Below are 23,549 nucleotides of genomic sequence, written 5' to 3'. Positions count from 1 at the left end.
CTGTCATCTGTGAGAGGTGGTGGCTCTATCACCAGTAATTCTGTCAGCAAATACCTGCCACTAAAATACTCACTCACCTGCAGTTGAAGCCAGTGGTAGTTTTGCACTTGACTTCTTAAAGAAACCTTGGATGGGATTACTCCTGCTTTAGGTCACACAGACTTTTTTTTTTTTAATTTATTTTGTCCTAGAGTCTTCCCTTTACCCAGGACCCAGAGGTATTTGGCTTGCATGAAAATGTGGATATTGCAAAAGATCTTCAGCAAACGAAGACCCTCTTTGAATCGCTGCTTTTAACACAAGGAGGAGGTTCTCAGGGAACTTCTGGGGGTGGTGACAGCACTCTTTATGCAATTGCAGATGACATTCTCAGCAAGGTATTGTATTGTACAAATGACTTCAATTTATCTTTTTACAAAGCAGAAATTCCTTAACTAGAATCTTCAGTGTAAAGTAGATTTCATCTTGAAAGAAAAGCATTCTGAAAGGAACTTAATGCAATGTAAAAGTAGGAACTTGTGTGGCTGTAACAGACCACAGCTATATTTCAGTTGAAAGAAATTTTATTAAATAGGCAGAAGACAGTAGAAAGAGAGAAAACAGAGCAAAGAGAACTTGAAAGAACAGTTGACTCATTTACATGGACAAATTTTAAATTTATAAATAGAAACATATTAACAAATCTTCATTATACTAAAAATTCTAGGTGTTTTTTAAAAAATGAACATTAAAATCCCACAGATTTTTATTTAGATTGAACTACTGAATCTTGTATTGCTAAGATACAAATCAGAAAGTTTAGTGGTTTCTATTGCTCTGCAAATTTTCACATTTGCACACCTTTCATGTAAAATCATAAAGATATATGGAATGATTTCTAAATGTGTTGTCCTTTACAGCTTCCAAAGGATTTTGACATTGAAAGTTGCCTAATTAAATATCCTGTGAGATATGAAGAAAGTATGAACACTGTGCTGGTGCAAGAAATGGAAAGATTTAACCAGTAAGAATGCTCTATTTTATTAAATTTACTAGAAATCATTCCATTCACAGAAAAATATTTCTTGCAAATCATAATCTGTAAACCCTGTGGTGTGTGAAATATTTTTTTCTCTTCCCTTCTAATTACCAGCAGTGATACCTCCAGTCCAAACACCCTTGCTCCTTGTGGAGAGTCAGAGTGTAGGATAGATGTCAGGAAAAATAATAGGCAAGATGTCAGGCAAAATTAACTGAAAGAGAAAAGAAGCAAGTATGAGGATGTACTGGGAAAAGAGAATGCAAACAATATGTAGATATATTTTTTTAACTTCACTTTCTCTTTCACCATCATTACCTTAATTTTATTTTATTTTCCTCATATTTCTGACTTGTAGGTTAAAAGGAAGTAGAAACTCTACATGCACAGTTATAGTTTATGAAATGTTTTCTGTAATGGAGATATTTTATTTCTTAATTTTCTCATCTGCTTCTGTTTGAAATTTTTCCCCCTTTTTTCTTATGCTTTTTTCCCCTATGCCTAATTTTCATAATTACTTTTCTAAGACTACAAACCTAGAATAGAATTAATTTTTCTCCTTGGGTCCTCAATCTCTTTTTTGACTTTGTTTCCTAATTTTATTTCTTATCTTCACCTCCCGGTCCATTCCTTCTTCCTGGTTTTTCTCTGTCTTGCTTTTCTATTTTTATCTTCATGACTCCTGCTTAATTTTCTCCCAGATGCTCTCTGGCCTTAAGTCTCCAAGTTATCCTTATGGCACATCCTCTTCTTTTGCAATCTAAACCTTTTTCCTTCATCTATAATATAGTGAATACATTTAGGGTTCCAAATTTATCCTCTTACAAAAAGATTCAGGATATCAGAGATAACAAAAGAATTTATTACTATTCCTAGTCTTAAATAAATCTGCACTGATGCACAAATCCATGACTTTATATATGTGGCTTATTGTGCAGATATCTATATAGATATATAAATAAAAAGCTATAAAAGTTCTATAGACACCTCCATAATCCACTTATTTTACTTTTTTTCCAGTGACATAGTCATGTTTAACAAATCATGCAGAATATATGAAAATTTTTTGTTTTTTAATTCTAGTTTAATCCGAACTATTCGCATTACACTAATTAACCTGAAGAAAGCCATTAAAGGACTGGTTGTTATGGATGCTGACCTGGAGGCTCTGTCTGGCAGTCTCCTTGTTGGAAAAGTTCCTGAGAAGTGGGCAGAGCATTCATACCCAAGTCTAAAACCATTAGGGAGCTATATTGTCGATTTGCTAGCCAGGCTGAAGTTTTTACAGGTAATGTAAAGTGGCAGTGCTGCCAATTGTTCAATCTACTTTTCCATATAATTTGTCTTTATTGAGAAAGAAGTGATAGGCTTTGTTCAGATTTTCTGAGTACAATTATGTAGAAAATAGTCAAAGAGTATGGGATTCCTCTCTTTCTAGTTGTTCAATGTATTGCTTTCCTCTCTCCAGGATTGGTATGAATTAGGGAAGCCTGCTGTGTTTTGGCTGTCAGGATTCTATTTTACTCAAGCTTTCCTAACTGGAGCCATGCAAAACTATGCCAGGAAGCACAGGATTCCTATTGACCTTCTAGGATATGAATTTGAGGTATGGATAAATTATAAATTAATATTTTATCAATCTGAGTCCTGATATTGTGGTGAGATGTAGTAAATAAATCCTAACTGGAAGGTTCATTTTGCAACTGACGGCAGTCTGAAGACATATATTTATTAAGACTGGCAGGCTAAATAACCTCTGTAGAAGAGGTATTCTCAAAGTGATTAAAAGCAATTTTATCACTGGACCCAGAACTCCGCTCAAGGAAACAACCTATCCAGTGTATGTTTTTCTGTGTGATTAAAGCCTCATTTTGTAACCTACAAGAAAGTAATTAACAAATCCAGAGAAATCTGCTGTCTCTACAGATATGTAAAAAAAGGAGCATTGAAATAATACTTACTGTATTATTCTCAGTTTGGTTTCTGAAAACTGGCGTAATAGCTGAAAAAGCAAAGAGCTGTGAGAGTTTAATGATTTGGAACACTTATTTCCTGCAGGTTATTCCTCAGGATACTGCTGATACTGCACCAGAGGACGGTGTTTACATCCACGGATTATTTTTAGATGGAGCTCGCTGGGACAGGACCAAGTCAGTAGCCAAATGTTTTACCATGGTTCTGAAAGCTTTTTTCAATGCTTAAACAAGCCCGGTTTAAATAATTTAAGTGATACTTTTCATATTACTGAAATAACACACCAAATGAAGTACTCTTTCATGCATGGAAAATAGGGAAGAAAAACTGAACAAGCAAGTAACAACCAAAAAACACTCACCAAACCCCTCAAGCCACAAACAATTATTTTGTTGCTTTCTTTCCAGGGGAATGTTAACTGAGCAGTATCCCAAAGTGCTCTTTGATGCCATGCCAATCATTTGGATAAAGCCAAGTGAGTATGATTTCTCTGATGTGTGACCTATTCCACAAGAAATTGCAACAGTGGTTTCCTTTTTTACTGAAGATCACTGAGGAAAACTTTTCACAGATTTACAGAAACTGAATGTTTTACCTTATGTGATTTAGCAGGGTTTGCTCAGGTTATTTTTATTTCTGTGATAGCTGTCTTTCCTACTAGTAAGATAATTTTCACAACTCTTGATTTCTTTGACTGAGAGGAGTAAATCCCTGTTTTTATACATGCACAAAATCAGGACTTACTATTGCAACTGTTTTTCCTAAGTGTTAGCAAATAGGCAGTATTAAAATTTGCCACTTTTTCTGCTTGTGCCTTCTCTTGAGGTTGGATGAATTTGTTCAGACCTGCATGATTTTATGCTTCACACAAGTTCCATGCAAGAAATCTGGGCATACAAAGTGTTTCTGCAGAGTTCTGTCCTTGGGTCTCAGATGACTTGCAGTTAGGTTCTCTGGTAACTAGATTGGAATTTTTGTAGTGCTGTGAAAAACTCATATATAAGTTATGCATTAACTAGGTAGCTATTCAGATTTTACATATTTGAGCATTTGAGTATTACAAAGCTGGTAGAATCACAGGAAGGCATCAAGTCCTGAAAATAAATTTTAGCTAAATTAGTTGGCTTTAAGAACAAAACAAATCACACAAGAAAACACAACAAGAAAAGCCAGATAATTTTATTCTGTTGCTCACAGAACAATTTTGCATTTTTATTGACCTTTAAAGATGTTGCTACATAACATTTGCATATAGATTATGTTTCTACCACTAGATCTGCTGAATGTAATGTGTCATTTTGGGGTTTTTTTAAAGCTGTAAAAGCAGACATAAAGAAGTCCAATGCCTATGTTTGCCCACTCTACAAGACAAGTGAGCGCAAAGGGGTCCTGTCCACCACTGGGCACTCCACCAACTTCGTCATTGCGCTGAGGCTGAACACGGAGCAGCCAGTGCAGCACTGGATCAAGAGAGGCGTAGCCTTGCTGTGCCAGCTGGATGACTGACTGGGCAGCTCACATTCAAACCTCACAGCACCTTCTTCTCTCTGCTGGCATACAGAGGAAGTGGAACTTAGTGTGTAAAAGAACCATCTGGAGGTTTTTGTATTGTTAGAGGGCATACAAATACTTTCTGACTCTCAAGTTTTTGTATTAAGTATGTATTATTATTATTATGACCGTGTTTACAATCTGTAAGCAATACAACTAGGATTTTAGCCCTTGGTGATATTACTAAAATGTGAAAAATGTCTTTTTTTTGCATTAGTTGAATATCACAAAATATATTTGCATGGGAAATGAAAGTAGTCTGTGCTTTCTGAGAGAAATATTATAGGCAATAAACTTGATTCTGCACTTTTGTTTTCTTTAAAAATAATTTAAAAACATTACTCAAGCATTCTTTCTACATCTCCTCTAGAAAAGAACTGTTTCCACCTTGCATTCAGATACAACCATCATCTGTTCTGTGTATGGATCCCTCCAAAAAATAGTGTAGGAATAACTGAGCACATCTTACTCCATCCTACCATCACTATTACAACTGGGCATCTGTGTCCCTGCTTATTGGGTGTTGAAGCAGTATAAGTCTGTCTTTCTGAAACTGCTTTTCCTTTTAAAAATACTATTTTTCAATTGCTTTTCTATTAATGTGAATTATGATTAAACAATGAGGAACATGTCATAATTTTAAGAGTTTTTGTTTGATTATTTGCTTGGTTTTGTTTACTTTTATTGTTTCAAGTTTGTTGGGGTTTTTTTTTCTGCTCTCTTACTCTTAAACAAGTTTCTAAGACCACCTTTAGTTTGCTCTCCTAGGACAGCACTAAAGAATTTTCTTTTTACAGTGCAATACTTACTGCTATAGGTCTGAAATTCTTATTCCTGAACTCAAAAGTATTTTTACAAGGAAGCTGGACTTTTAAATCCTTTTTTTGTTGGCACCACTTATCAGGTCAGATTATTAAACATAACTGACGTGTGTGAAAGAAACATGGAGAAAGTCCCAGAGTATCTTATGATCGGGTATTTATAGTGAGCTATTAATGGACATGGGCTCTGCAGAGATTGTTTACAATCCTGAAAATGTCACTTTCAGCTTAATAATCACTTCTTCAAAGGCTGAGATTTTCCTTCTTTCAGAAGGTGAGTAAACCCAGTATATTTTCTCAATGCATAGGAAAATTAGTAGTATATTTAGAAAGAAGAAGTAGTCTATGTACTCACTGAGGCATAATAAAATCAATTACTAGCAGTTTCTTACTGTGTATGTTGCTAATATATTTCTTTTTTGCTATATATGCAATTAGAGAGCAAGGCCTTGCAATCACAAGTTTGGTGGACCAGGTAAATTAAATTATGCAGATTTGCTATGAATTATTGCTGCCCAAATTTAAGATGTTTCTAGAATTATTCAAGCTTTGTAGTTGGCATGCTGACAACTTCCTTAAATTTCCTGTGCTCATTCATTTTGCCAAATTATTTATTAGCTTTCAGTTTTATTTATTAATTTTATTTTACCTTGCCCTGTAGTTTTGTTTTGTTTTGCTTTGTCAGACCAGCTTTATTGAAAGACAGAAGTGGAAGTTTTGATAAGGTAAAACAGATGAGAGGTTTGAGCCTAATGGAATATCTGAGATCTTGAATATGCCAAGAACAGCATGACTCCTTAAGCATATAATAGTGTAGTCATTTATTTTAAGCTGTTTCATTTCTCTTGATACTGACACAGTGTTTCTATCACTCCAGATCTAACCTGAAGATTTAACATCTGCTTCTAATTAAAAAACAGTGTTTCTGTGCAGAATTAATTCATGTGGTGCTGCTGATTTGCCATGAATAATTCTGTGTATATGGTTGATGGTGATTCTGATGAGGAAATCTCTACCCAGCGAGCTATTCAGGAAAGCTTACAAGAGAGACATAAATTTGAAACAAGCGGCAGTGCAACAGAGTTTGAAAGGTAATAAGTTATTATTTCTATTTTGGGTGTTTTCTTGGCATTACTGCAAACATTTAATAGACCTTATTTTCCTTTTTTAACTCTCTAAGTTGTATTGTGCTGACTTTGTCCCATGGATACTGGAAAGCACTGGTAGCTCACTTGTTCTGAGTCCTCCCTGAAAAAGTGTACCTGTTTCTTGGAAAATGTGAAATGTGTGAAACTTTCAGGTGATGTTTTACATCAATATGTTAATGAGTATAAGACTTTATGAAGATAGTATGTAGGTGACGTAGAAGTAGATTGGTATGGGAGCTTCCCCTCATTTTAGCATTTAAGTGTTGGCTTTTGTTTGAAAAATTCAGTGTTTACAGTATCAGGGAAAGATGAACAAAAGCAGTGTTTCAATGTGTTAACCCCTCAAAAACCAATGTAACTTAGAAAAATCTAACATATTGTCTAAATTAGAGTATTTGAAGTAAGGTATAATTATATCCTTAGCTTCACATGAATTTTTATTTCACCTTTCATTCTTGTTCTGTTTATGCAGTTTCCAGTGTACTGCAAGTAAAGAACATGGGCAGATCATTGCAGCAATTCGGACAGTTAAGTACAAACACACCACACTAAGCCTAAACCCCTGGGAATGGCTGAGGATACACTTTGGGGGTTTGATCACCTGATTTAAGTGCACCTTTCCTTTATATAGTCTTGGAAGAAGTAAGGAAACTAAAAACAAGGCATCCAAAAGCTAGCTTATTAGATAGGATCATGGAAGTGAGATGGATTCAAGTGTCACACCTTTCAAAAATTCCAGTGCTTCATCTCCTAAAATTAGAGGAAAACTCCAGGCCTTTCTTTCATAATGAGCAAGGTACCCTGGTGGGATAAATGGCACTTAATGTATTATTGCCTAAATTTTGTCTTATGATGTGTAATGGGATATGTACCTATGCTAAAATATCACAGGCCAAGAGGAGACCTTGAAGAAGTTGGTGAAGCACAGTTCTGCTTTTGAAGAAGCAGATCAGCAAGGCTGGCTTCCTGTGCATGAAGCTGCAGCACAGCTAAATAAGAACATCCTTGAAATAACTTTAAAAGGTACAAAGTCCTTCTAGTTTTCCACTAAAAAGTTTTACAAAGTAAGGTTTGATGAATTGTCCAACTTCAAATGTGTTCTGCTTTTTTGTATTTCAGCCTCCCGTGACATTACGTGGGAACAGTCCACGCTAAAAGGGGAAACTCCTCTCTTGGTGGCAGTAAGAAATTGTTTTGTGGACAATGTCCACTTTCTCCTGCTCAATGGCTGCAATCCCAATGTTAAAAATGAAGAGGGAGATTCTCCTTTAGTTATAGGTGAATACTGTTTTTAGGGGTGGAGAGGTGAGGGAATGAGGTGAGGATACAGTTACACATTTTAGGTTTTAAGGTGACATATTTGACTTCAATGCCTAAAATATTTTGCTATAAAGAGAAAAAAAAAGTTAATCTCAGCATCGAATAGGTCTGTACCTGTCTGTTTTTCTCAGATGATAATTAGCTTTCTCCATGAAGTACAGAGTGCCATCCTCTGCTTCCCTTGGCATAATTTCTGCAGTGGTGCCAGGTCGTGAGTCCTTCTGCTTCTTCATGCTACTACTGCCCTTTGTGTCTGCAGGCATAGAACATTCATATTCTCTGCCATATGGTATCTCCTTCATTGCATCAGCCTTTTTTTCTGAAAAACCTGTGGTAATTGGTTTTAATGATCCAAAATTATAGCAAACCAGCCTGATTTATCTGCAGTATGTAGAGTGCAAAGCAGTGTTTGTCCCTATTTAGATATTGCTGTCATTAGTCCAAGGATGACAAGTGAAGAAGACAGGCTGACATTCTCAGTTCGCTTCTCTTTAATATTTTGTAATTTAGGAATAAGGTCCCATAGCTACTATAGTCCTAGTATAGTCTCATACCTACATTCTTTGTGTGAATGCCACTTTAATTTGATCATGCACAAGAACTGTAATTCATGATTTCTAAAGAACAATATTTTGCCAAAATGTTTTTCAAAAGCATTCTGTGTTAATTTCCTTTGCCTCCCTCAGTTTGGGCTATGATGCCTTCGTTCTTACTGAATTCTACCTAAAAAAGGAAAGTATCTTCTCATTACCTAAATTCTAAAGGAGCACTCAAGTTTCTTGGATGATCCCATACATTTTTCTGTACTGGAAAGGTGGTTTCTTTTCCAAAAGTATTGTTAAAAGAGGAGAAAAAGGCCTATCAGTCATGTGTAGGACCCTCAGTCCATCCTTGTAAAATGGCTGTAGTTTCAAGTCAGGGCCATCTGTTTTAAAAAAATACAGTACAGAACTCCTAGATACTTCTGAAGTGTGTGGCATTAAAATGCACCATCCCCCAAGAAGGGAATGCATAGGATTTATCTAAAGCAGCCATGTAGGTTGCAGATAGTGGGGTTTCTGTCACAGAATGCTGGCACTGTTGAAGCAGCTGTGGCACTTGAAGCTGCTCAGCTTAATCTGTCCTGCTGAAGCACACTTGCTATCCTGCACAGCCTAGAAGATCAAAGAGAGGAGAGAAAGGTGTTGTCTAATGATTCCATCCACTGAAGCTAACACAAATTCCTACTTGACTTAAAAGTTCAGGCTTATTAAGCTAAGAAGGCATATGAAAGAGTCATTATAAACTTTGTTTCATATTGTGGTAACTGCTTATGGAGATTCAACAGAGCTCTGATGGCAGCTCCTGAGCACTGGGCTCTGGTGTGGTCTCCATCTAGTGGCAAGGAAAGCTGTGTTCTGTTCCATTACCAAATGCAACAGAGAGGAGAAAAATCTACAGAAAGAGAGATTACCACGAAATTATTCATTTGCATACTTAGTGCTGTCCTGTAAGCCAAGAACAGACTTGCTGATGAATTAAACCTTTGAATGTAGGGTGGCATTTCTCATTGCTTAAATAGCACTGCCAGGAGCAGTGAGCAGTCACCTAACAGCAGCCATAGTGCACAGAAAAGCACTGAATAATTATCCTGTCTGATGCTTTGCTTGCTGTCCTACAGCAATTAAACTTGATTCCCATGACATTGCCTCCTTGCTGCTACGATCTGGTGCCAGAGTGAATTTGCGCTGTGTCCATGAGAGAACTGCTCTGCATGAGGCAGCCAGACTGGGCAGGAAGGAGCTGGTACAGCTTCTCCTGGATTCGGGAGCAGATCCTGACCCCCGCAGTGGATATGGGCTCACACCTCTAGCACTGGCTGCACAGATGGGACATACTGAAATTATGGAGCTCTTACTGCAAAAAGGTGAGACTTTATTATATAGGACCTTATAGGAAGAGAAGGCTTTAGATATGCCTTCAAAAACAGCAGCAGAAGTAGCTCACCTTGCTAGAGAAAATTAAATGTCATCTACACTGAGTGTTGTTGTGATGTAGTGAAAGCCTGACAAATACCACCTGGTATAATATTAAAATAATATATTAATATTTAGTGAGTACTTATAATTTTTTTTAAATGCCCTATTATTTTCTCATATAGACAGGTCACCCTAGGGCACACTTGACAAGATATTTATTATGGGGAATTTTACATGATGGTTCAGCAGCATTGGAACTGGATTGCATGAACTCTTGGATACTGGGTGCTCTCATGTTTACAGTTACACCTGCCTGTTCTTTGTAAAGTAAAAGGATTGAAATTTATTGTTTGTAAACCAAAAGCAATTGTTTTGATGAATAAGAACCAAACCTTTTGCTGCTGCAGTTCAAGGAACAATTCTTACTGTGTTCAAAGCAATTTGGACCTTCTTGTTGTAAGGATTACATAAACACATCTAAAATCAAGGATACAACATGAAGATTTATGCCCACAGTGGTTCTATTTGGTGTAGAATAGAATTCAAAATACCATATCACTGGGTGGTTGGAGATATTAATTGCAGATTAATATTTACAGTGACTGTGAAAACCCTTGCTGCTTCTTCCCAGGTGCAGATGTTCTTTCACAGGCAATGGACTGTGCTTCTATATTATTTGAAGCAGCAGGAGGAGGAAATCCAGATTCTGTGAGTCTTTTACTAGAATATGGGGCTGATGCCAATGTACCAAAGCACTCGGGTCATTTGCCAATCCACAGAGCTGCATATAGAGGACACTTTCTGTGAGTTAATATACTTAAAAATCAAATAATAGTGACACCAGAAATATTAATTTTACTAATTTTGCCTTATTCAAAGCAGGTGGAAAATCTGTAGCTTTGTACAAGGAATTATTTTTGACTGTGTAAATATGTCTGTTCTTTGTCTGAATGTAAGAGACCAGTTAAGATAAAATCTTCATGATTTTAGGATGCACATCTTAGTCCCTCTGGTATTTCCCCATTTGTCACAAGTAGTAACACTGTTCAGTCTGATGCTGAGATTCTTGGAACATTGTCACTCCCTTTGGGCCAATGTCCCATCTCCACCCCATCAGAGAAATGTGAATGGTGAATATACTAAATAGACAGATAGTAAGGGTTATCCCTATTTTAAAGAGAGTAGGACTATTGGAAGATATTTATGCTGAAATCACAACTAACAAATGAGAAACAAGCACCTGAGTATTCTTAATTTCTGTATTAATATTTTCTGTATATTAACTGTAATATTTAAACTTAGATGTATATATTACATTATAGATTATATGTATTCATGTTATAATACATATTCTCTTCATTCCCAAATCCCTATAGGTTAAGCAATAACACTATGCTTTCAAGGAAAAATTTCTATTGAGAAGGAGTAATTAATTCCTATAGCAAGGAATGGGTTGTTCATGAATAATAATATAATATAATAATATTTTATGTGTAGTAGATGTAAAGCTAGCATCCATTGCATTGTTAGCAATTCAAGTCAATGCATGCCACGGTACTGATTTGGTATTAGACTATTCCAACAGTCATGATGAATTCTGAAGCCCAGCAACACAGATAAATTCAAAGATGAGTTAAGTGAACCAAAATGTTTAAGATTCTGAGATGCTTCTGGTTTTAAATTTTCAGAGCTCTCAAATATTTAGTTCCAGTGACTGATTTTTCTGCCATTAAAGAAAGTGGGATAAGTCCAGTTCACTCAGCAGCAGCAGGAGCACATCCTCAGTGCCTTGAGTTTCTCCTGCAGTCGGGTTTTGATGCCAATTTTATGCTGGCTCAGAGGGTTCGCAAAGGCTACGACGACCACCGGAAATCAGCCCTGTACTTCGCCGTTTCCAACGGGGATATCTGCTCAACGCAGCTGCTGCTCAACGCCGGAGCCCTGACAAACCAAGATCCCATCAACTGCCTCCAACTAGCCTTGAGAATGGGCAACTACGAGTTAATGAACCTGCTGCTCCGCCACGGGGCCAATGTCAACTACTTCTGCCGCGTGAACACCACGCATTTCCCGTCGGCTCTGCAGTACGCCCTCAAGGACGAGGTCATGCTGAGGATGCTGCTGAACTACGGCTACGACGTGCACCGCTGCTTCGACTGCCCGTGGGGCAGCGGGGACCACTCCCAGTACGTGACCGACGGCTGGACCTCCACCGTCATCAAAGACACCATGGTAAGTGTCACACGGCTGCGGGTGCTGTCCTATCGCCTTCCTAAAACTAAATGGAAAGGGGCTACATGCACTGTCAGAAAAAAGTTTTGAAGACAGTTTACACATAGAGGAATAGACAGGGTGTTAAGATTAACCAGATATTGTTATGAAGCCTAGTTCATGACGGCAAATGTTGTAAACAGTAATTTTGAATTGTGAAAATATAGCTGATGATATGCTAATGATCAGTAAGGAACTGGCTCTCCAGGGCAGTGTTGTCCATGCAGTGAAAGCAGAGATTTGCAGGTTGGCTCTCTGCATTGTCCTGTACTAGAACACCAAGACTGGAAGGCTGTTGAAAGGACCCCTGGAACTGGTGGGATAAACACTGAGCAGAAATAAGCAAACCTAAAGAACTTCCTGGAGACACTCATCAGTGTCATTGTTTCACAGTGTGTAAAGTCCATTTGAACTTAATGAACCCTTCTTTAACCTAAAAATAAGGGGATGATGCATGGACTGGGCTGGTGGATCCTCATATTAAGCACTTAAGAGTGGTATCACTTCTTTTTAAGCACCAAATGCCCAAATACACAGCTGCTTACATTTATTTTTGGATCTAGTACAAAATAACCATCTCTCAGATTTTTAGATTCTATTAGTCAGGCTTAGGCAAGCTATGGTAACCTCTCAAGTAAAACCCCGCTCAAGTAATTGTTTTTGTCCTCAGAGACAGAAGTAATTTACTGTCGTATCAAATATTATCCTACTAAATGTTTTGTTCCCATCAGTTCTGTGAAGTGATAACCTTGTCCTGGCTGAAGCACGTGTCTGGGAAAGTAGTGCGAGTCATGTTAGATTATGTTGATCATGTTAAGATTTGCTGGAAGCTTGAAGCAGTTCTCAAAGAACAAAAACTCTGGCCAGACATCCATTTCATTTTAAGTAAGCATCTGTTTACATTTTTAATGAAAACAAGCTGGTTTGGCACTGGGGCCTTTTTCCTTGGTAGCATTTTAATTTTGCTTCTCCTTTCTAGCAAACCCTCGCTCTCTGAAGCACCTTTGCCGTCTGAAGATCCGGGCATGCATGGGCCGGCTGCGCCTCCGCTGTCCTGTCTTCATGACCTTCCTTCCACTGCCAAACTGCTTGAAAGATTACATCCTGTACAAGGAATATGATCTTTATGGACAGGAAAACTTCACAGGGATCTACAACCTTAACTGTGCATAAGTATTTGTCCTGTACTTCAAATGGAATTTAATGTGCATAAGACTGTTGTGGTTTTTTCTTTTGGCATTTTCTCTCCTCTGTATATTAAGTAATGCCAGTGCTCTCCCCTCACCCCCTGAAGAAAATGGTGAGACCCTCAAAATGTAAGTATGAGTGATCCCATTCTAAGGATCTCCTGGACTATGACCTATCTGCAAGTTATGGCAACAGTATTTTAAATGCCTGGTGTGACAAGTTAAGGAAGTGTACAATACAGGGCTGCAAGCTTGCAAACTGCTAAATTAAAGCTTGTCATATGAGATACCACCACCCTCATTCCAGGGTTAAACTCAGGGTTTAGTTAAAGGTGAGGGATTTGACTAAAGCCAGGAAGGTACATAGTTTTTTCTCTTGTACTTCTTCCCTTCTCTTGACAAGAAAGTCTTTATTTGTGAAGTCCTACAGTGAAGTTCTGAAGAGCAGCTTAAGTAGTTCTTTTCCTTACCCAATAAAGCAATCCCCCATTCTAGGCAATTAAATGGGATTAAGCTTGAGAAACCTCACAGCAGGTCAAGTGACATACCCGTGTTTCATCGAGCTGGCACTGCTGAAAGTTGTGTTAGCTCTGCAGCTCCTTCTCAGGTACTGGTATGTCTCATCCACCAGTGAACCTGCACTATTCTCTCTAGAACTGGGTTCTCCTTACACAGTGCTGTCCAAAGTCAGGCTTGCAATTTTTGGAGCTTCTCTCTATAGACGTGGAGGTTAAACTTTTGGAACCCTATCATTTTAGGAAGTCTTACAGAAATCTTAGAAATACCTTCAGCATGTCTGCTCCTTCTAAAAATACTGTAAATATCAGTTCCTATTTCAGTTCTTAAAAAAGAATATCAGTTTCCTATCAGTTCTTGAAAAAGAAGTTCATCAACACATTTGGTATTAGTAGTATTTATTCCTTCATAATCAAGTAAGCATAGATTTTTTTTTTCTAGTTATACATGCATCTTTATCACAGAAGTTACAGAATTCAAAATCTGCTCTTCCCCAGAAAAATCTACAAACCTTATAAAATACAAATTTAACCATAATGTGGTTATGGCCCATGGTTCTTTACATGGTGTTTATCCCATAATAAACTAACTGAGCATGTGAAGATATGTCCAATGCCCATGGGTAATGGTTGTGCTGGTAGAGCCTCTGCACTCTGTTCCTCAGAGCCCTCATGGCCCTGGTCACTGCCCCCCATGGGTCCTGCCCAGCCAGCTGCCACAGCTCCTGCTCACCTTCAGTCTCTGATTGTTGCAAAAATAGATTAAGAGCATTTCCAAGCGTTACAACTTCCTCTTGAGGTTATCTGGCTATTACTATAAAAATTAAGAGAACTCAGCTACACTTGACAACAGAGGGCTATACCTGCATGTTAGAACTTATTTTAATGGTACTTCCTGAAAGTCAGTATGATGAACAATGTAGGAGGTTTTTGCATCAGTACAAGTCTCACCCAGAAAGTTACTATAGTTAAGCTTTTATTTAAAATATAAAATGCTGACTGGAGCCCTGGCACAACAGGGTTACTTATCCATGTTTCCAAGATTAAGACACAACAATCAGAGTTGACAAAATATGCCATTGGTTGTTCTTAATACAGCTATTCAGGGAAAATGTGCAAGTCAGTCTCAAATACTGCAAAAATCACTTACACTTCACCAGAACAGGACCAATCCAGAACACCATCATAAGAATTTGACCACTCCACTCTATTATAAAAATGACCAGAAAGGTTGTACAAAAATCCTCAGCTTGCAATATAAACTTCATTAGGCATACAAGTGCATTCACAATGACACATTGACTTACTCTTGTCATGACAGCTTAGATATCACTGTGGCAGGGGTTAAAAATGGCAACTTAGTGCTTAATTAAAACAAGAAGCCTTGGGGACTAATTACCTTGCAAGAATTTTTGTAATATAGAGCAAGAGAAAGAATGTAAGGTATCAGCTTTTGCTGTTACAGTAGACAATATCTCTACTAAATTCACTAAGCAGTGGCAGTTTTCTTTCTCAAAGTGAACTATTTCCTAAATAATAAGAGACTATATTGTAGCATAGTTTTCACCACTGGCTTGTCCCAAATGCTGTGCAACTAATTAATCAGTATTTACCTTAAGCATAGACAAAATTTACCTTAATCAGTCAAATTTATTTCTTTATATTGATGTACGTCAATTACAGCTTCATAAATAGCATCAGCTGTTTCACAATTTTAAGCTCTGGGTTTACATCCACATAAAGAGGAAATCTGATAGCCCTTTAGAAGGGGAATGTTTCTTAACTTTGAAATATTTACTGTTGGACAGTAAATTGTCTTGATACAATTTCAAACTCAGATTAATGAAGTAAGACTATGACACGCAACTGACTTTTCACTACCTGATCATATCCAGTTAGATATGTTTAAGTAGTACATGATTTTGGCCTTGTCCTCTAGTTCAGGACTTGGCCAAATCTAGCAGTTACCACAGAGGAGTGCCAAATATAATCTGTAATGCAATAAAACACATACCCATAAGCACATTGGACATATTTGTATATTCATGCCATTACATACATAAAGGATGTATGTAGCTTGAAACAGCTGACAGCAAGACTGGCTTGGTCTGCAGTGTGTAGATCTACACAGTGTAACGAGCTTTATATCCTCTTATTTAAGGGATAGAAGTTTGGCAGTAATTATGAGGCTGCAATTAGCAACAGAACAAGTTAGTCCTGAACAACACTGCCAATTCAGTACCTACATGAAGTCACTTCAAAATCATGGACTTGAAAGATTATTTTCAGAAGTGACTGAAGTAATAGTAGATGCACATGAAGCTAACTACAGCTTCAGCCAAAAGTGCTTGAAAGATCAGGTTGTGAGTAAAAGGCAGTAGGAAATAATAAAGAGGAGAGTTTATTTAATCTCCTGTAAATTAGGAAAGGAAACCATCTAGTAGTTCAGTTACAATAATAAAATACTCTGGTGGTGGAATTCTACCACAGCAGTTCCCAGCAGACCATGAGGTGTTCCTACTAAAAGTTATATACTCTCATGGAAAATAGCAAGCATCATTCTGATTTTTTTATTTTTTTTTTTTTTTACAACAAAGCTGTTTTCTAATGAAGTAGCTCTAAACGTTATAGGAAAAAAGGTCATGTATGAAACCTCAGCAGCTGTTTTTGCCTTGAGATAGTTTTAATTACAACTTCTGTGATCCTCCCTAGGCAAAGCTCAGTAATTCTCACTCCCCTGCTAACCCAATTGCCATTCCAGTCTGACTTCCCCAGCTCTGCTGACATGCCCTTTGCTCTTGTAGCTTTCATCATTATCCCAGATGATTTTACACTTTCTTGCTCATTTTACACCAGTGAAACTCCTCTAAATAAGCTAACAACTCCTACATTTCATTCATGCATATCAATCTATTAGTGGTTAAGATGAGAATCATCCAACATAAGCAAAATGTATTTCACTCCTAGTCTGTCTTAGAAAGCTACATTTAATGGCAGATATGGAAAGCTTGAAAAGCAAATGGAGTAATTCCAATATTTATTGCTAAAACCAAAAAATCCCATTTGACAGTAAATTCACCTGCCAACTTTATTAGCCTTTCTTCCTCATCTTTGGAGATTTATATCTATGAGTAATGGTATATTTTTTTGAAAAATATGGAGATTTATATCTATGAGTAATGGTATATTTTTTTGAAAAATACAGTAATTCTATTTTCTGACATTTCTTGAATAAGGCTAATGCAAAACAGGCTGCACATCAGAAATGCTTTTTCATGAGAGTGCTTGTCTGTTATTTGTCCTCCCTCTGGAGCCTGGGCTACTGCAGCTCCAGTGCTTAACACAATTAGACCTTCTCTGACAAGCTGAGGACTGGATTCTAGACACTAGAGACAACTGATTGCAGAGGCTTCCTGTGCTGTTTCCAAACTGCTTCATCCTCAGTAAATACTTGAGAAAGATATAAGTAAGACATAGTAACCTTGAGCTACCCTGTGATATTATTTGATAGGAAAAACAAATATCAGTAAATAAAAACAAACACAAACAAATATGAACTGGAATAATCTGCAGAGTCAAACTGCCCTGCCATTGTGTAAGCCTTGATTTAAGCACATAAAGGGAAAAAAATTGATTTGGTGCCTCTCTGTACAGTTTTGTTGGCAAGAATAATAATAGTCTCTTAAAAATGGGAGCTGAGAATAGAAGCCTAGATATGAAATAAAAATGCCACTGTCTTTCACAAGAAGTCTCAGGCTGGTGTGGTCCATGTGGCACTGTGCTAGCTAAATCCAGCCACAGGGCAATAGTATGTGACCTAACTGGGCAACAGCAAACACAGATATTTCTACAAGTGACTGGTGACTCTGGGGATGAAAATCACACTGGAAGAGGATCTGGTAACAAACTCAGGAAGAGAACCTGGCAGCTCTCTGTTCCTCAGCCTCCTCCACTCCTTTTTCAAGGCAGAGCCCTTTGGTGGCTGTGCCAGCCCCTGTGGTGTAAAACCTCTGCCCAGAGCTTCTGCAGCTCCAGCTGCCTCTGCTCCTGCCCAGGCACTGCTGCCCTTCTCTCCTGTCACAGGAGCTGAGGCCACCAACCCCTGCACCAAGTCCCATCTCCAGCACCAAGGGCAGGAGGAGGCTTTGGCCAATGCAGGGCACACCCATGAGTTACAAGAGCCCTCTGTGCACCTACAGCCATCCAGCAGACACAACCTGAGATTCCTCACTTACTTGATCAGCACTGAACAACTCTGGCTAGGAAGGGCTGGGCCACCACCAGCTGCTGAGGAGATACTCTGAAAATTGCTTCCATTCCTGAACACCAGAAATGCCCTGCAATGAACTCATAACTGTTATATTATAACTTGGAATATAAGTATATTCTCTTCTCTCTACATATCCTGTTATTTTCATGCCACTATTAGCTATTTTCTGTTCCTCTGGATTTTAATATTTATAGTAATTAGTGCAAAAATAAATATTTCTCTTCAAACAAGATTTCTCTTCTGGTTCAAAAGGTGAATGCACATCTAATACTATACAAAATAAATATTACACAGGGTATGGAATATGGAGTGCAGATTATAAGCTGTAAACAGACACCACTTTGAAAAATGCTTTCCAGAACTGACTCTAGGATGTAGGATTGGCATCATCTCTTACTTCAGAACTGATAAACTCTGTTCACAAAACCATAAAAAGACTAAAGAGCCTCAACTCATTTCCAGTAGATGTAGTGTACTAGCAGCAAGGCATTTACATATGCAGAAGATTTTCATTTGATGGAATTCAAGATGTTCCTGCAACTCTAAGCATGTTTTATAAAAATGAACTCAAAGGTTTACAGCTTTTTAATCCAAGTACTGGGGAAAACCAAGAACATGGCACTTGTACTACAAGGCTATATACATGACTCATAATTTGATGAGGAATGCTTTTCCTCATGCAACAAAGTTCAACTGCATCTCCTCAGCTCTTATCTAGGTCTGACAGTATCTTTTTCTCCTGTTGAAATAAGTTTTTTTGGCATTGTATTCACCAAAAAAAACAAAATCAAGACAGTATCATACTGTGCAAAATGAAATAAAAAAGATCCTTCTGTTTAGAACTATTGCACATCTCATTGATGCTAATGGGGATCCTTCTTTCTAAATCTAAGAACAGGTATGTGCAGCAAACTGGGTAAAGCTTAGCACTATCTTATTTGGACATTCACTTTTGTTTCCAGCAAGGTGTTTTCCATACTGCAGTGTAAAGAACAAATTTCAGTGTTACTGCTGAAGGCCAACGCTTTTTCAGGTTTGCTTCCAAAGCAGTCAACTGCACAAAGGTAAGTGGAGAAAACACCCACATTTTTTACCATACTGCAGAGAAGCCTTGAGAAAAGATATGTTTGTAATACACATGGCAGCATCACCATGCTTCATCTGGCATACAAGAGAAATTATACTGACAGGAAATAGAAATCACTTAACTGAGAAAGAAAAATCAAGGCATGATAGGGTCTATATATTGTGAAGTCTTTTCTATAACATGACAGACCCTCCACCTACATTTCACCTCTTGTAGAACTTGTGCCATTTCACCAGATATATTAATGATTCCAATTTTAATGAAGCAGGCAACCTTAGGCTTCAGATTCTCTCTTCTTCTTTCCATCTTCTCCTAAATCACTGTCTTCTGACTGGCTGCTGCTAAGGACTACAAACTGTCCTTCTGTGCTGCTCTGGTTGGATCTGCTGGAAGCTGCTATCAACCGGCTCTGCTCCTCCAAGTCCTAAGTTGAGATGGGGGGTTGAGAAATCAGAAAAAGAGTATTACCCTTAAAGCCATCTGCATTGGACACAGGATACCATTACTATGATTTCTAAATGATTTATCAATACTATCAGTGGACAGCTTTGGACAAAACTGCAAAAGAAAGTAAGTATAAAAAACCTAATATTAAGAAATAATGATGAAGGTACCTTCTCAATTTGCTTTTGTTTATTCAGTTCTTTTTGCTGTTTCTCTTTGACTCTCTCTATTTCCTTCTGCTTTTCTGAGGCTTTTCGATCCTAAAGGGCAAAAATGTAAATAAAGTCAGTAACAGCCTGAGATGTTTGAGACACTACTGATTAATATGAGCTTGCTCAAGACTGTGACATCACTGTTTTGATTATTCCGCTTTTAAAGGACTGGTATGGTTGTTAGAAATAGCAAAATTAATCCTATATTGAATATTGTTCTACAATAGATATTGGTCAGTCTTTTCATTTGAATTTAAATTCTAGGAAAAAAGTTCCTTAAAATATACAACAGCATTGCTGCATCTAGAAGCATCTTGCAGAATACAATCTATTACACATATTTAAATATACCCCCTTCCTTCCATTCCCCAGCATCCTTTGCCCCGAAAAGATTCTTACCAGTTCTGCATGTAAAGCTATCTGTTTGGCCAATCCAACAGAGTCACAAATCTAAACACAAAACAGATGGAAATAATTAAAAATGCCTTTAAATTTAAGCCAGTATCCCAAATTAAATACAACAGCACATGAAAGCATTTGCAGGCACTTAAAATGACAGGTTTAACTTTTTCAGTATCTAAAAAATGCCTTAAAACAGTTTGAATGGATCTAGCATCTTGAATCCATATTCACAACTGATACAAGTCACAACCATCACCAATACCTTTTCCCCTTCATTATTTGATTCAAATATATAGCAGATGGAAGTCTGGCGGCTCTCCACTCTCCCTCCCGAGGTTCTAAGCACAAATCCAAACAGGCGCTTATTCTCCTGGTGTGTAGCATACAGCACTACACTGGGCAAGGGAAACTGCCAAAAGGATCAGATAGGGAGAGATTAAAACTGATTCCAAATATTTGCCACACGAGGTTTCAATACACTGCACAACCACTGCACAAGAAGTTACCCAACCAAATGTAATTACAAACCACAAATAGACAGCAAGGACTAAATTATTCCAAAGACAAGCAAATGTCAGAAAACACGCTTCATGTAAAAAAAAAGGACTACATTTGCAGTGTGAGTCAGTCATCTTCCTAAAAGTGCATACACTCCTGTTTTGTTTTAATCATTCATTATAGTTACATTTGTGACTAAGCTTTCAATATTTAGTTCCATGTAAAGGCACTACTTCTCAAAAACCTTTATTGCAATTAGCTTAGTTCTCCTCAATTATATAAGCAAGGAAAAAAAAAAAAAAAACAACCCATACAAATCACATACCCTCATTAGTTTGTTATAAGAAAACTGTTTTGCATTCTTATTCATAAAAGAGGTTGGACTTCAAACAATCTTTTTATCTTTTTAAGACTCATCAAACAATGAACTTAAAAATTCTCAGAGTCCCTGCCACAGCTGCTATAAGCTGGTAGGATGAGTTTTCCTGGAATTAGATATGTGCATTTAGTATATGGGACATACTCTCAGTTGATGTATCTCACTTAAAAAAGGTGACAGCTTTGGAGCATTTTTGAAATTAACATCAAACTTTAAATATCAAGATATTTTTCCATGCTCAAGATTTTCTTTTATGAAAATGAAAGCAATTCAGAGCTTCCAAAAAATTGATTGTTTTTAAAACCACAAAATCTGACAGCCCATAAATTATGCATAAAAAGGGGAAAAGGGAAGAGTTTTGAAATATGATGAATGAAGACTGCTATTACTAAAGAATTAAGCTGGCCTTATTTGATATCCTAACAAGAATTCCACTTACTCCTGTCAAATGCATTTTTTATAAAGAAGTTGAAAAACAAGAAACCATTCAACACCCTCAAGGCAATTATGCATTAAAAACAAAATCCCAAAACAAACAGAGAAACCAAACAGCAAACAAACCCTCTTGGACTTCAGAACTAATGAGACTCCATCATTAATGTTCTCTCTTTAATATTTTACCCTTTCAGATCACAGAGGGAGGGGATTTTCAAAAGCCAATTTGACCCATTGAAATCACTCCCCTAAACCTGATTTGCAAGTGTTTCTAAATGTCTGCAGTGGTCTCCTAATAGCACTGGAAATTTGGCTGGAAATCTCATGCTATCAGTGATTTTTGCTATCATCTAATAATAACATTTTTAAAGTAAAAGAATTACATTGCTGGGTATTTATCTTAAAATGCAAAGTTACTTACTCGTAGTCTTGTAACTTGTGTCTGTGGATCAATTAACCTAAAAATTTGTTTTTAAAGACAAACCAGAAAGTAAATTTTACCAAAGTGAAAGAAGATCATTCTGTAAATAAACATCAATAGAAGTCAGGAAGCAAACTTACTTTAAACAGTCACAAGTGACTAACAAGTGTGACTCTGTCATCCTGAAAACGTTGTGGATGGCGCGAGCTGCGAGTATTTGACGCATTGTTTCATAAACAACATCTGGGCTTTCATCAGACCTCACTTCCATAGAGCCAAGAAATCTTACAATAAATAACTGATGAAGAATTGAATCTAAGAAAAAAAAAAGTATTGAAAAAAACTCCATTTTGGGTTTCCCATTCAAAACCAAAGGTGGATTGCAGTCAGGAAAACTTCAAACTCCTCCTAACTTGGAAAGAGATTGCTCCTATTCAGCAATTAGAGGTGCAGTTACTACACAACTTTGCATTTGGTTAATGAATACAAAATATGATGAAAACGAGATGATGAATACAAGAGATGAAAACAGAACTACAATTGTCAAAACTTATTTTTATTTTGCATTGAAGTGAAATTTTGTTTTACCTTCTGTTTCAGGTTTTGAGCCTCCAGATTCACCAAAAGGGTTTGTGCGTCTATCAAAAATGAAAACATTAAAGCAGGAGTCAGATGACAGGAACCATTCATGGATAGTGCAGTAGTCTCATGCTGTGTCAAATACCAATGTGTAATGAGCTCACAAACTTGTCATCTGGAGGAATAATATATCAGGAACTATGAGGAAAAGCAATTCTATCAGGAGTGAGACATAACTTGCTGTATTTGAGGTTCCATATTATGGGGAAAATACCAGGTATTATTGTCCTATTGCTGCCATAGGAAGTTTTGCTCACTTTTTTTTTTTTTTTTTTTTTTAATATTTGAATTAAGCTCAAACCAAAACCTTGGTAATGTTTGAAAAGCTATAGTTTTAGGGGAGGAAATGTCACAGAACAGCTTCAGGAACACAGCCAAAAACCAGGCCCTTTCAGTACTCCATAGGAGCACCCACTTCTCATCACTGTCAAGGTGTTGAATTACTTACTCAAGAGAAGCCCCAGGTTTGTTTCAAATGCAGCTTTCTCAAAACATCATGGGGTTTTACTCCTAGAGAGTCAAGAGAAACATGGCTATTTCTGGCTCTCAGAGACAGAATTACTATCAGTTACAGAGAAAAGTGAAAATACTCTAGGCTTCCAACTCTGCATTTTTCAAAAACAGTAAAGGAATAAGCATAGGAAATAGAGACATTTTATTTAATATTTGTAGAGGAAATTACCCATTCTCTTTGGCTGATTGGTAGCTGAAAAGCTACTGGCAAGGGTTCAATATAGTTTAAATTAGTTTTTTTATGGGATTAATCAAAGTATTACCTTGAATAGTTAGTGTTCTAAAAACAAATTTCAGAAGTATGAGAAAAAAAATTGTTCAGTTACTCATACTGACTGCCATATTTTATCAATTATCAGAAATGCTTTAACTAAGAGATATCTAGTTTAAAGTAATAATTTTTTTCTAGATTGAAGCCAAGATGGCATAACTACAATGTTTAGATAACATGGACTCAATCAAGAACCATCCCATTAAAGGCTGACC

General features: G+C 37.2%; 3 protein-coding genes across 7 annotated transcripts in view; 2 read left to right on the top strand and 1 right to left on the bottom strand.

The window, feature by feature from the left end:
* DNAH12 (dynein axonemal heavy chain 12) overlaps positions 1 to 4,498 on the top strand; it is a 56,947-nt gene extending 52,449 nt beyond the window's left edge. The window contains exons 65-71 of the mRNA XM_077786023.1: positions 192 to 377; positions 900 to 1,003; positions 2,102 to 2,306; positions 2,487 to 2,624; positions 3,077 to 3,168; positions 3,400 to 3,467; positions 4,308 to 4,498. Of these exons, the coding sequence (XP_077642149.1) occupies positions 192 to 377; positions 900 to 1,003; positions 2,102 to 2,306; positions 2,487 to 2,624; positions 3,077 to 3,168; positions 3,400 to 3,467; positions 4,308 to 4,498 (984 nt within the window). The remainder of the gene's footprint in view (positions 1 to 191; positions 378 to 899; positions 1,004 to 2,101; positions 2,307 to 2,486; positions 2,625 to 3,076; positions 3,169 to 3,399; positions 3,468 to 4,307) is intronic.
* Positions 4,499 to 5,546: 1,048 nt separating this feature from the next.
* ASB14 (ankyrin repeat and SOCS box containing 14) lies at positions 5,547 to 18,265 on the top strand. 5 transcript variants are annotated; one of them, XM_021532662.3, is made up of 11 exons: positions 5,548 to 5,638; positions 5,805 to 5,839; positions 6,298 to 6,455; positions 6,985 to 7,040; positions 7,404 to 7,535; positions 7,632 to 7,790; positions 9,493 to 9,738; positions 10,422 to 10,593; positions 11,479 to 12,022; positions 12,793 to 12,946; positions 13,041 to 18,265. In XM_021532662.3, the coding sequence occupies exons 3-11, from the start codon at positions 6,328 to 6,330 to the stop codon at positions 13,232 to 13,234; spliced, it is 1,785 nt and encodes a 594-aa protein (XP_021388337.1). In that variant the 5' UTR covers positions 5,548 to 5,638; positions 5,805 to 5,839; positions 6,298 to 6,327; the 3' UTR covers positions 13,235 to 18,265. The 5 variants fall into 5 exon arrangements, with proteins under 5 accessions (XP_021388329.1, XP_021388337.1, XP_021388346.1 ...); XM_021532671.3 differs by having other exon boundaries at positions 6,285 to 6,455; XM_021532647.3 differs by having other exon boundaries at positions 6,242 to 6,455.
* The window catches only part of APPL1 (adaptor protein, phosphotyrosine interacting with PH domain and leucine zipper 1), a 25,680-nt gene continuing 16,276 nt past the window's right edge, over positions 14,146 to 23,549 (bottom strand). The window contains exons 16-22 of the mRNA XM_021532634.1: positions 22,500 to 22,549; positions 22,052 to 22,226; positions 21,912 to 21,948; positions 20,441 to 20,587; positions 20,176 to 20,226; positions 19,735 to 19,824; positions 14,146 to 19,544 (exon numbers count right to left, since the gene is read on the bottom strand). Of these exons, the coding sequence (XP_021388309.1) occupies positions 19,395 to 19,544; positions 19,735 to 19,824; positions 20,176 to 20,226; positions 20,441 to 20,587; positions 21,912 to 21,948; positions 22,052 to 22,226; positions 22,500 to 22,549 (700 nt within the window). The 3' untranslated portion in view covers positions 14,146 to 19,394. The remainder of the gene's footprint in view (positions 19,545 to 19,734; positions 19,825 to 20,175; positions 20,227 to 20,440; positions 20,588 to 21,911; positions 21,949 to 22,051; positions 22,227 to 22,499; positions 22,550 to 23,549) is intronic.

This window comes from Lonchura striata, chromosome 12 (genome assembly GCF_046129695.1).
Source record: "Lonchura striata isolate bLonStr1 chromosome 12, bLonStr1.mat, whole genome shotgun sequence".
NCBI lineage: Eukaryota > Metazoa > Chordata > Aves > Passeriformes > Estrildidae > Lonchura > Lonchura striata.
This window is presented reverse-complemented; position numbering and strand designations above follow the sequence as displayed.